Source organism: Citrus sinensis, chromosome 1 (assembly GCF_022201045.2).
Source record: "Citrus sinensis cultivar Valencia sweet orange chromosome 1, DVS_A1.0, whole genome shotgun sequence".
NCBI lineage: Eukaryota > Viridiplantae > Streptophyta > Magnoliopsida > Sapindales > Rutaceae > Citrus > Citrus sinensis.
Window position 1 is genome coordinate 24,073,584 of NC_068556.1, and position 13,182 is coordinate 24,086,765.

Consider the following 13,182-nt stretch of genomic DNA (forward strand, 5'->3'; position numbering starts at 1 on the left):
CGTGGTGTTGGTAAACGAATTTAGCCCTTGACTGGATCCGAATTTTCTGACCCGATTCGAACGAATCTGATGGGGCCCAATAGAATTAATCTTTTGGGCTCACAAGAATTGATTGGACCAATCTTGTAAGCAAGCTCAGCCCATTCTCAGCTTTGTCTTTGAATCTTGACTTTACCTACATGCAGTCAATTTTTCTTTTTCTTTTTTGAACTCTTCATTTCTCTCGTTCACACGTTTTTTTATCTTACAAGTGAAAAATGGAAAATAAGAATCTTGGTTAATCTAAATATTAGTGCATCTTTGCGATTGTGGGTAGATTACTTGATAATCACTCATCAAATTTTTTACCCAATTTTGTTTTTAAATTTCAGAATCAGACAAAAATTTAGAGGGATTTTCATTACTGATGGCAATGGACGGAAATCATGATCTCCAAATTTAAACTCAATTTAGAAGCAATCTCCAAACCCGCTTTATATTCAAAAAATTGTAATTGAAGATAATATAGGTATATTCTCGAAAATCTTCGAAGTAGATAGGAATTAAAATAGGGACCCGATCCTCATTTTAAAAAAATAATAATAATTTTAAATATTCAATATTTCGGGTCTTTAATTTCAACAAATTAATGATTTCATGTTATGTAGCGGCACCTAAATACATTAACCAAAAAAATTTGCAAATCTGAACCATGCTTACATTGTCTTCGATCTTCATGATAAACAATTAATGTTAAAGTAGATTTTGCTGCAAAATCTACCTGGACATTATCAATTAGGGCTTATAATCATAATTATGGCCTGGAAAATTACAAAACCCATCGATTTTATTGCCAGCTTTTTAAGAAAACCCATTATTCAAGACATTGACATCTTATCCTACCTAATTAATAAAATTGTCTGTATTATAAATTATCAAAGTTCATGGCGTCTTATCTTGAATTTAAGTTATTTAACAGTCAAAATTTTTGTAAACATGTGCTTGTCGTTACTTCAGATTAATTATAGTATCTCATTTTTTCCTGATAATCAAATTCGTGACTCGTGGATGGAAAAAGAGAGCACTGGTGCATGAATTTCTAACTATTTTGTAAATCATATGGGCCTTTTTGTGCATCAAACCACGAGCAATTAATTGGCCTTCTTCAACTCTTCTTCTTCTTCTTCTTATTTATTTTTATTTTTTATTTTATTTACAGTGATATTATATGTTAAAATAGGGAAAACTGTGGTGTAACTGTGTTACCGTACTACAGTTGTATCCAGCTGTTGGATGCCAAGACCCCACCAATCCAAGTGCATCCAACGACTGGATGCAACTGTGGCACGATACCACAGTTACACCGTAGCCTGATCCGTTAAAATAATGCAAAAAAAAAGAAAAAAATTACCTTGATTGAAAAAAATATAGTTAAAAATTCATGCACCAGTGCTCTCTTTTTCCATCCACGAGTCATGAATTTGATTAACAGGGAAAAATGAGATGCTATAATTAATCTGAAGTAACGACAAGCACATATGCACAAAATTTTGACTGTTAAATAACTTAAATTCAAGATAAACGCCATGAACTTTGATAATTTATAATACAGACAATATGCACAAAATTTTGACTGTTGAATAACTTAAATTCAAGATAAAACGCCATGAACTTTGATCATTTATAATACAGATAATTTTATTAAATAGCTAGGAACTAGGATAAGATGTCAATGTCTTGAATAATGGGTTTTCTAAAAAGCTGGCTATAAAATTGATGGGTTTTGTAATTTTCCAGGCCATAAATATGATTATAAGCTTAATTGATAATGTCAAAGTAGATTTTGCAGCAAAATCTACTTTAAAATGTTTAACATGAAGATCTAAGAGAATGTAAGCATGGTTCAGATCTGCAAAATTTATATGGATAATGTTTTCAGGTCCCGCTACATAATATGAAATCATTAATTTGTTGAACTTAAAGACCCAAAATCCCGAATATTTAAAATTATTTAAAAAAAAAAAAGAAACTAAATGGAGATCGGGTCCCATTTTAATTCTTGCCGAATTCGGAGAGTTTTGGGGACATACGCGAATTATCCCCAATTATAATTTTTTGAGTATGGGACGAGTTTGGGGATTGCCTTCAAATTAATTTTGGGTTTGAGGATCATGAACCCCGCCCCGAACCCGTCTTATTGCCATCTCTATTTGTAAATTATATGGACTTATTTGTGCATGAAAACACAAGCAATTAATTGGCCTTCTTCAACTATTCTTCTTCTTATTTATTTTTATTTTTTATTTTATTTTCAGTGATATCATATGTTAAAATGCTGCAAAAAAAAATTACCTTGATTGATCAAATGGTAGAGAAGGTGGCGAGGCTGTGAATTGGTGAGTTTAGATACATGGTTTTGTTAAATTTTTATATTATTTGATTAAATTAAAATATATTTTGTTTAAAAAAATAATAGTTCGAGTTTGGTTTTGGATTTGGGGCCCGATAACTCAAACCTAAACCGAAATATATTTGGAGCTTGGACTAATCCCTAAATAGACCCGTTTTCAATTTTGAAGTTTTTCGGAGACCCATACCCAACCCGAATTAATCGACGACCGATGGGTATAGACCTAACAGAATATTGTCGTCTCTAATTCTCATATTAATTATATATGTATATCTTAAATATTCTTAAAATAATTCTTCAGGTTACAGGATCTTTGTCTTGTTGGCCTCCCAAGTATCAAAATAATAAATTATTGTTTTGGAATTAAATGCTAGTAATAATATCCCTCCAACAGCAATTGAAAAAATAACAATAAAATATTATCAGATAAAAAATCAATAATAAAGTTAGCATGCAACAGGAAAGGCCTTGTCCCATCTCAAGACCAGTTTGGTAATGTTGTAACTTTTAAAACAATTGATGCTAGTTGTGCAATAAGAATAAGTATATTTAAAGAGAATAAATTAAATATTTGATAAATTTTATTTTTTAAAATACTGTGAGTTTTAAATCATCTTTTTATATTAATCTATTATAAGAATGAAAATGATGAGAATAAATATAATGTTGAATAAAATTTATATAGACATTTATAAACATGTATAAATAATTTTTTTTATTGTGTAGACAATAGTTGACAACTAAAATAAATATTTTTATTTTGTTATCTTAATATAATCAATAATAATTATAATCTCTTCAACTTTAATGATTTTAGTTCCTAATTGAATATGATAGTTATAATTTTATATTTTATAGTATATGAGAGGATATATATAGAATTACATTAAGTAAAAAAGTAATTTTCAAAATTAAATTTTAAATAACTATTCTTTAGATAAAGTGATTTTACCAAAAATTTTAAAAAAATTTATCAAACACTAAAATCAACTTTTAATTTTTTGTAATCACTTTTTAACTTCTCTAAAACAAGCCCAGACAGCCCCTCAATATATTTCTGATTTCTTTAGAGCTGATCAATTAATACGCATGTGACAGTGTGTACCACTACTCTGAAAAGCTAATATATAGTGCGGTCCATTTGATTTGATAGCATGCCATCATATTTCCAAATCTCTTAGTTGAGCTTTTCTTCTGATGATCTAAGTTGATAAGAATTAAGAGTCGTCAGAAATATATGGTTTAATTGTAAATTACTTGTGACGGTGGTGAGTGTAGACATCTATTTTGGTTAGTAGTTGAGTAATGACGACAGCTTCATTATTATTTCACCGGCAATTGATGATTCTATTCAAACTGAGTTGAATTTTGGGACATTTCATTAAGTAAGATTAGTAAACGCAATAAAGTGTGCCACTCGGTTACTCTATAAATAGAGCACTAAGCCTTCGAAGCTTAGCATTACAAAGCAAGAATTTGTGTCTTTCTTCGACTCTTTTAGAAATATGGGGAAACTAATATTTAAGTCTGTTGGTGTGATGGTTGTGTTCTTTGTGTTGGTCATAGGAATTTCGGAATGTAGGAAACTTGAGGAAGATGAATTTGCTAAAGGCACTGGAGGTGGTTTTGGTGGTGGGGGTGGTGCAGGAGGAGGAGGAGGTCTTGGTGGTGGTGGTGCTGGTGGAGGATTTGGTGGTGGTGCTGGAGGTGGACATGGTGGTGGCGCTGGTGGAGGATTTGGTGGTGGTGCTGGAGGTGGACATGGTGGTGGCGCTGGTGGAGGATTTGGTGGTGGTGCTGGAGGTGGACATGGTGGTGGTGCTGGAGGTGGACATGGTGGTGGTGCTGGAGGTGGACATGGTGGTGGTGCCGGAGGTGGACATGGTGGTGGCATTGGAGGTGGAAAAGGTGGTGGGGCCGGAGGAGGCACTGGTGGGGGTATTGGTGGTGGACATGGTGGAGGAGTTGGTGGTGGCATTGGGGGTGGAAAAGGTGGTGGTATAGGAGGTGGAGTTGGCGGCGGTGCTGGTGGTGGTATAGGAGGAGGTGCTGGTGGTGGCATTGGGGGTGGTAAAGGTGGCGGCATAGGAGGTGGAGCTGGAGGTGGTGCTGGGGGTGGCATTGGTGGTGGTGCAGGAGGTGGAGGAGGATTTGGTGGAGGTGGTGGTGCTGGTGGTGGTGGCAGTGGAGGAGGCAAAGGAGGTGGTGGAGGTTTTGGTGGTGGTGCTGGTGGGGGAATTGGAGGCAACTTTTGATTCTAATATTTTCCTAGCTAGCGAGCTTGCTATAAAACCGTGCTTGTGCGTGCATGGGCTGTTTCATAGATATGTAGCGAGAAAATCAAGTATCTCACAAGTAACAGCATCTATCTCTAGAATAAATAAAATGATATTTAACGTATGCTCTTAATCAATGTCTCTATACCTGCAGTTGTTCTCAATGGTAGGTTTATTGCGAGAAATTATGTTTTCATCTTATTTCAAACTTTGCTCGTAAAATTATATATGGCCAGTTTAGCCAAGAGGTCGTGACTCTCGCGTCCGAGTTTTTGCACATGATCATTTTGCATTTGCATGCATGTTTTCTTGTATATCGATATAATTTTTGTGCTGCGCGTGCGTGGATCCATGCATTTTCTCTTGTCTGCATGGAATAAAGATGATCAGCTGCATCTATGCATCCCAAGTTCAAAATTTCTAATCCATTGAAAGTGAAACTTAATTTATAAAATTTTTTAAGACCTTTTTTTTTTAATTAACCTCTGTATATAGCAAAGTCTAGAGGATTGTAGTTTTTTTTTTTTAATAAAAGTTACGAGAAGAAGAAATTAAAAAGAACCAATATTATTCGGATAGATCATGTATATTATCAATAGGTCCGGTATGAAGAGATCTATTAAAGATCAAATTGAGCCCGCGTATCCATAAATTCAAATGAAACAAATTGATGTTGAACAAATTAGAGGTATTTAAGATTTAATTCAATCCAATCAAACTAATAGATCTAATCGAAACCAAACCATTTTTTGTATTGGATTGCAAAACGGAAAATCCAATGTTATTGGATTAATTATGGACTTATGTGTTCAAATCTAATAAATACCAATCCAACCATTTAATTTTTATTTTTTTGGGGAAAAAACCACATGCCACTTTCATGTTAACTTAAAGTAAAACCTAATTTTATCTCAGTTTATGATGTCGTAATCAAAATCATGGCATTAATACCATAATCAAACATTAATTATTAATGAATCATAAGACATGTAAATTTAATATAAAACTTATAAATCAATATTAAATATAAATTAAAACATAAATTATGTAAATGGTACATAAGAGTTTTAAGTGGAAGGTAAAATAAGTAAACTAACATAGGAGTGGCAAATTGGTATATTATTTATAAATAAAACAAAAACTTACAAATGTAACATAAAATGTGTAAATCAAGTGTAAAATAAAAATATAAATTATGTAAATAAAACACAAGACCTGTAAATGGAAGGTAAGATAAATAAAATCAACGTAATAATATTGGTAAATTGATGTATTATTAGTAAACAAAAAAATTACAGATATAATATAAAATTTTTAAATCAATATTAAGTGTAAATAAACTATAAATGATGTAAATGGAAGATTAAAAAAAACTAAAGTAACGTATGAGTGTCAAATTGGTGTATCAATGGCAAACAAAACAAAGGGCAAATCTAACATAAAACTTGTTAATCAATAATAAGTGTAAAATAAAATATAAATTAGGTAAATGAAATATAAGAATTATAAATGGAAGATAAAACAAGTAGATTAATATAAGAGTGGTAAATTAGTGTATCATTAGTAAACAAAACAAAAACTTACATATATAATATAAAACTTGTAAATCAACATTAAATAAAAAATAAAACAAAAATTATATAAATAAAACACACGACTCGTAAATAGAAGGTAAAACAAATAAATTAATATAAGAGTTATTGATAAAAATAAAAACCTACAAATACAAATTAAAAACTCATTATAATAATAATTACCTTATATATTTTCTGATTTTATATCTAAATTGAATAATGATAATTTTGAGTTTATGTAATTTATGTGATGATTTGTTAAGGATAAAATTTATCTCAAAATTAGATTTTTAAAAAATGATACTTTTCATGTTTTTTATCATTTTGAAGCTCCTTAAACAACATCAAATAATCTTTAAGGGTGCGTTTAGGATTGAGGTTGGGCAGCTGTAGTTTAAAAGTTACAGCACTAAAGTATTTGGTAAATACTAGCTTTTGTAGCTTGGAAGCTATATTAATATGGGTTTTCACTTATATGATGAAAAATATATTATATCTTTAATAATTTTATCAAAATTATTATGAAATGCAAGTTATGCAACCCAAGAGGGGGGGTGAATTGGGATTTTAAAATTATGCAATATAATTCACACAACAATTTAATCTATTGCCTTAATCAAATAAAAAATAATAAATTCAATCAAGCACAATATTAAAAGAGTAAAGGAAGAGAAAACAAACACAAAGATTTTTACGTGGTTCGACTATCCCTGCCTACGTCCACGCCTTCAAGCACACCCGGCTTGAGGATTTCACTATCCAAGCCTCACAATGCTTCAAATGTTTACAATTGACTTCCAAGATGTCAATGGACCTTTACAACAAGAGATTATCTCCCCAATCTCTTCACCCCAAGTGTTTCTCACACTTATACACTCACAATTTGATGAGAAATGAAAATCACAACAATGAAACTCTCTTTAAGAGTAGATAACAAATTATAGCTCAACGATGATTCAACAAATGATGATTTACGAAATGGAAGCTCAATATATGTTATATGACGTTGTTTTTCCTTGTATTAGTTCTTAAAATGAAGTTAGAGTTGAGTTTTTATAGTTAAAGTCCGAAAACTAGCCGTTATAGGTAAATTCCAGCTCCCAAACGGTTAGCCGTTATAGGTAAATTCCAGCGCCCAAGCGGTTAGCCGCTTGATTTATCCAACTAGCCACTCATGAACAGTGATATTACCGTTATTTTTGAATTTTGCTATAGTAACATTGTTCATTAAAATTACACTTTAGCCCAAAACTTTATATAATTATACTATGGCCTAAATGTTATAAAACTTTATAAATAGGTCCAATTTCAAAATTTCTTAATAATGATTGTCAGCTCAAAACTTTCTGAAATTATGACATGGCCCCAAATATATTATTATTTCACAAAAAAGTCCTTTTCAACATAATACCCATATTTATCAAAGTTCTCGAAACCTTTCACTTTAGTCTAAACTATTAATAAATTATAGTATGACCCAAAACATTTCAAATGTTTGTAAAAATGTCCAACTCCGAAATTTAATAATAATACTTATTAAAATCAAAGATTTTAAAACTTAGCATTTAAGTCCAAATTACTCAAAACCACAAGGTGCTTTATCTTATAAAAATAAAACCTTTTAGTTTATAAAAAGTGATTAATTAAATTAATCTCTTGAGCTTCTCAAATGCTAAATCATGCATCAATTTAATCATACCGGCTTTACAAGAATTTATCACACTAATTTATCCGTTGAGCTCTAAACTTTATTCTTGATTTCGTCGTTGTCCGTTGAGTGTCTTGAGCTTGATTTCACTTGATTCACTTGTATAAATATTACCCTTCAAAAACTAATGAAAATGTGAAATATAATATTTATTAAATCACTTAATACATATGTTTGTTATCATCAAAATTACAATATGTGTAGCCCTTTAGACTAACATATTATTCAAAATTTATATTTATTACATATTATTAACTTTTATTTCATAGTTACAATTTTTTTCCACAGTAGCTATATCTTAAAAGCTATAACACCTCAATTCCAAACGCACCCTAAGTATAGTCAAAAGCAAATTTTGAAACTACATGAAATATGTATAAAACTCAAAAATATATCCAATGTTATAAATATATTGACAAAACACAAACGTTGTTGAGTTTGCTGATAAAAGAAACTAGGTTTCTGAATAATGGTAAATCTTGTTGAAAGTTTGATTGAATAATATTAGAGTTTTGAGCCTCTTTTATAATAAGCCTAATTATCGTGAATGTACCAAAATAAGAAAATCCGAAATATAATATAATAATTAAAATTTTCTAATCAAAATAAGAAAAGAAAAACAAATGACACTCAAATTCGAATTCTAAAGAGAAGATAAAAATCCAAGAAAAAATAGAAAAAATAGGGAAAAATCTTAAAACTATAAAATGACCAGGAAAGAAGTAGAATTTCCAGCTTGACCACAGGGCAGAACGACTTAGGCAGTTTTGAATTTTGTTCGTCTCGTCGTAAGCTTCGAAATAATATATTATATGCCAAAAACAGACACATGTAGTCCAAGTTATGGCCTCTGAAAAGTACTCTACTCGCGACACATAACATCCTACATCATATATCATATATGTCTACTAATATATGAATATCTTTTTGTTTTTGGCTTGATCCACATCAAGAAAAATAATTTTTCATAATAAACAAATACTATGATAAAAAAAATTATAAATGTCCTAGGATGAATATAGAACTCATGGTTATACTAATTCAATAAAATTCAATCCTTATTCCAATTGTTCTCAATACAATTTTTTTTTATTTTCAAATTGATGAGTGAATTTTTTTCTTTGGTTAATTAAATTAAATGAATAAAATATTTTTAATTAAATTTTAATGTTGATTTACAAATTTTGTATTATTTTTATAATTGTTTATTTTGTTTGTTATTTTAAAACACATATTTACCACTCTTATATTAATTTACTTGTTTTACCTTCTATTTACTAATCTTATACAAAATTTATGTTTGTTATGTCATTGACAACATAATTTTAAACACCGCATTATAGAAATTTCTGTCATAGAAACATCTTCAACTGAATGCATTAATTTAATTCCATTACTCTTGCACTATAAATAAGTGTCACCGGTCCGAGCGTTGTAACACCAAGCAAGAACATAATCACATCTATTGCTCATTCTGTGTGTTGTCTTTTTAAAACATGAGAAAACATTGCAAGTACATCGGCGTGTTAGCTGTGACGTTTCTATTAACATTGATTCTAGGGATAGCTCAATGCCGGAAGCAAATTGAGAAAAAAACGAAACTTCTGAAGGCGGCTTCGAAGATAGATTTGGACAAAAAAACAAGTGCTGGCCGCGCGCAGCTTCAAATCACACGACGGAGGATTTAAAAAGGGCACTGTGATTAATGTTGGCGTTGGTGTTGCAGCTACAAAAGTAGAACATCAAGTTGGTTTGGATGCATGGTGATGAGAGTGTAGGATCTGCCAGTGGTAATATTATTAATGATGGAGGTACTAATTAGGGCTCCCAAGATGTGGTGGCATGGGGATATATACAATTGTGGGCGATTTCCTAATTTTCTAGAATTCAGTAACTAATGATAGCATAAATATATGAATAAGATCTCCCACTAGGAATAAATATTTATGAATAGTGAAATAGAAAGTTCCATTCCCTTTCTCACTATTTGCATGTGAAAGTAAAAAAAGAACCAAGGTGATATTCTGATTATCACCTTTTTTTTTATGAGAATCCATTCTCAAATTTTGTTTGACAATCACTTACGTGATTGATGATTGTTAGTGTATTGGATCCAAGATAACTTCTCAAATCAATTATAATTGTGTTTCAGATTTTGGACATATAAACAGTAAATTTAAGTGGATCAATTGCGCCACCCAAAAAAAAAAGGATTTCTTATATATCTCTATCGTGCAAATGTACACGTCTCAAAATTATTGAGCTTAAATCTTTTCAAAATTTTTAATTCGGAATTAAAATTTATTACGTTTACGTACTCCTGATCGATGACAGTAACATCTGACGAACAAACATGAACAAATTGCATTAACATTTTCTACTATTTCATAAGCTACAAATAGGGCTTCCCACTGAGCCTGCCAATGCCATAAAACAAGCTTTCTTTTCTTCCTTTCGATCGATCTTTTGCTTGAATAAAATAGAAAGACGGCAAAATTCTCACAATGTACGTGTTAGCTTGGTGACTTTAATGTTTGTACTGACGATTGGGACAGCCAATGCCGGAAGCTCTAAAATATGATTTATCATCCACATGCAACTAGTATTATTGCAGAAACGTTAGGGGACAGTGCAAGGATTAGTGGCGGCAGTTTGACTAACGCTGGAGCTGCAGCCGCAAGGGTTGAAAAGCAAGGATCTGATGGTAATTTTGATGGTGATGTGAAATCGTGAATAGTGTTTATGAGATTGGTTCTAGGAATAAAAGTGATCTGGGTTTTGCTTATGGAGAACAATCAATTCTATGATGCATAGGACACCAAAGATGTAGTGGAGCAAGGAATTTTTTTTTTTTTTTTTATATGCTGATGCATTACAATAAGGTAGATCCCCACTAAGAAGAGAGACAAATAGATCCTTATTGAGATGAGAGTCGTGTCCGAGTCATTACTAGTACTGGAATCCATGCGCTCAAGAACAGGATGTCAATGGACTATGAACCCATTGGCGGCCTATGGAAATTTTGAACGACTATATATATATGGCCGAAAATAATTTTTTTTAAAAAGAAAAAATATGTTAAAAGTATTAAATTATGATCAATGATAAATGTATAGATGCTTCCCCTTTCCACTCCTTCCATGCTGGCAAAAAAAATGGTTAATATGGAGATTTTTATAATAAGTAATTCAACACTTCTTGAGTAGTATTGTTTAGTTTGAAATGAAACGACATTCATTTATTAGTATGATATTGAATAATGTAAGTAGAATGATTAATAATTTTACAAGTACTGAAATTTATTATTTTATATAATAAATGAGTGCCACATCAATATTCGAGATAAAAATTTGAGATATTACTTACAAAATCCAATATCATTCTTTCATTATTAAGAGCTGGTAAATGTGAATGTGATGCGTAAAAAGTAGCTTCATTTTGGAAGATACTATCAAATTCCTGTAGCATAAGGCTAAAGCCCAAAGTACAAATACCAAAGTTTTTTTGTTTTTTTTTTTGATAAAGTACAAATACCAAAGCTAACAAGCTTACACTAAATCGGTAGCACCACTCGAATCAATTACATTTTTGGTTTCCTAAACTGGAATCAACTTCTTGCTAATATATAGTGCGGTCCATTTGATTTGATACCATGCCATCATATTTCCAAATCTCTTAATTGAGCTTTTCTTCTGATAATCTTAGTTGATAATCTTAGTGGTCAGAAATATATGGTTTAATTGTAAATTACTTGTGACGGTGGTGAGTGGAGACATGCATTAGGTTAGTAGTTGAGTAATGGTGACAGCTTCACTATTATTTCACCGGCAATTGACGATTCTATTCAAACTGAGTTGAATTTTGGGACATTTCATTAAGTAAGATTAGTACACGCAATAAAGTGTGCCACTTGGTTACTCTATAAATAGAGCACTAAGCCTTTGAAGCTTAGCATCACAAAGCAAGCATTTGTGTCTTTCTTCGACTCTTTTAGAAATATGGGGAAACTAATATTTAAGTCTGTTGGTGTGATGGTTGTGTTCTTTGCGTTGGTCATAGGAATTTCGGAATGTAGGAAACTTGAGGAAGATGAATTTTCTAAAGGCATTGGAGGTGGTTTTGGTGGTGGGGGTGGTGCAGGAGCAGGTGGAGGTCTTGGAGGCGGTGATGGTGCTGGAGGTGGACATGGTGGTGGTTTAGGCGGGGGCGCCGGTGGTGGCATTGGAGGCGGAAAAGGTGGTGGAATAGGAGGCGGTGGGGGCGCTGGTGGGGGTGCTGGTGGTGGCATTGGAGGTGGAAAAGGTGGTGGACTAGGAAGTGGGGCCGGAGGAGGCACTGGTGGGGGTATTGGTGGTGGAAAAGGTAGTGGTATAGGAGGTGGAGCTGGTGGTGGCGTAGGAGGTGGAGCTGGAGGAGGTGCTGGTGGTGGCATTGGGGGTGGAAAAGGTGGTGGTATAGGAGGTGGAGCTGGAGGTGGCGTAGGAGGTGGTGCTGGGGGTGGAAAAGGTGGCGACATAGGAGGTGGAGCTGGTGGTGGTGCAGGAGGTGGAGGAGGATTTGGTGGAGGTGTTGGTGCTGGTGGTGGCATTGGAGGAGGCAAAGGAGGTGGTGGAGGTTTTGGTGGTGGTGCTGGTGGGGGAATTGGAGGCAACTTTTGATTCTAATATTTTCCTAGCTAGCGAGCCTGCTATAAAACCATGCTTGTGCGTGCATGGGTTGTTTCATACCAAGTGTCTCAATAAGTAACAACACCTATCTCTGGAATAAATAAAATGATATTTGACGCGTGCTCTCAATCAATATCTCTGTGCATGCAGTTGTTCTCAATGGCGAGAAATTATGTTTTCGTCTTATGTCAAACTTTGCGCGTAAAATTATGGCCAGTTTAGCCACATTATCATTTCGCGTTTGCATGCATGTTTTCTTGCATATCGATACAATTTTTGTGCTGCACGTACGTGGATCCATGAATTTTCTCGTCTGCATGGAATAAAGATGAACAGCTGCGTCTATGTATCCCAAGTTTAATTTATTTCCATTACTCTTAGCACTACAAATAAGGGTCACCACTCCAAGCGTTGTAACACCAAGCAAGAGCATAATCATATCTATTGCTCATTCTGTGTGTTGTCTTTTTAAAACATGAGAAAACATTCCAAGTACATCGGCGTGCTGCCTGTGACTTTTCGGTTAATATTGGTTATAGGGATAGCTCAATGCCGGAAGCAAATTGAG

At 32.8% G+C, this 13,182-nt stretch overlaps 1 protein-coding gene across 10 annotated transcripts; it reads left to right on the forward strand.

The window, feature by feature from the left end:
- The first annotated feature begins 3,784 nt into the window (after nucleotides 1-3,784).
- Nucleotides 3,785-12,743, forward strand: LOC107178368 (glycine-rich cell wall structural protein-like). 10 transcript variants are annotated; one of them, XM_052442702.1, is made up of 3 exons: nucleotides 3,785-4,009; nucleotides 4,145-4,216; nucleotides 4,265-4,798. In XM_052442702.1, exons 1-3 carry the CDS (start codon nucleotides 3,895-3,897, stop codon nucleotides 4,642-4,644), a joined length of 567 nt encoding a protein of 188 aa, XP_052298662.1. In that variant the 5' UTR covers nucleotides 3,785-3,894; the 3' UTR covers nucleotides 4,645-4,798. The 10 variants fall into 10 exon arrangements, with proteins under 10 accessions (XP_052298662.1, XP_052298628.1, XP_052298641.1 ...); XM_052442681.1 differs by having other exon boundaries at nucleotides 3,817-4,096; XM_052442671.1 differs by adding an exon at nucleotides 12,541-12,743 and having other exon boundaries at nucleotides 3,822-4,216; nucleotides 4,265-4,567.
- The last annotated feature ends 439 nt before the right edge of the window (nucleotides 12,744-13,182 follow it).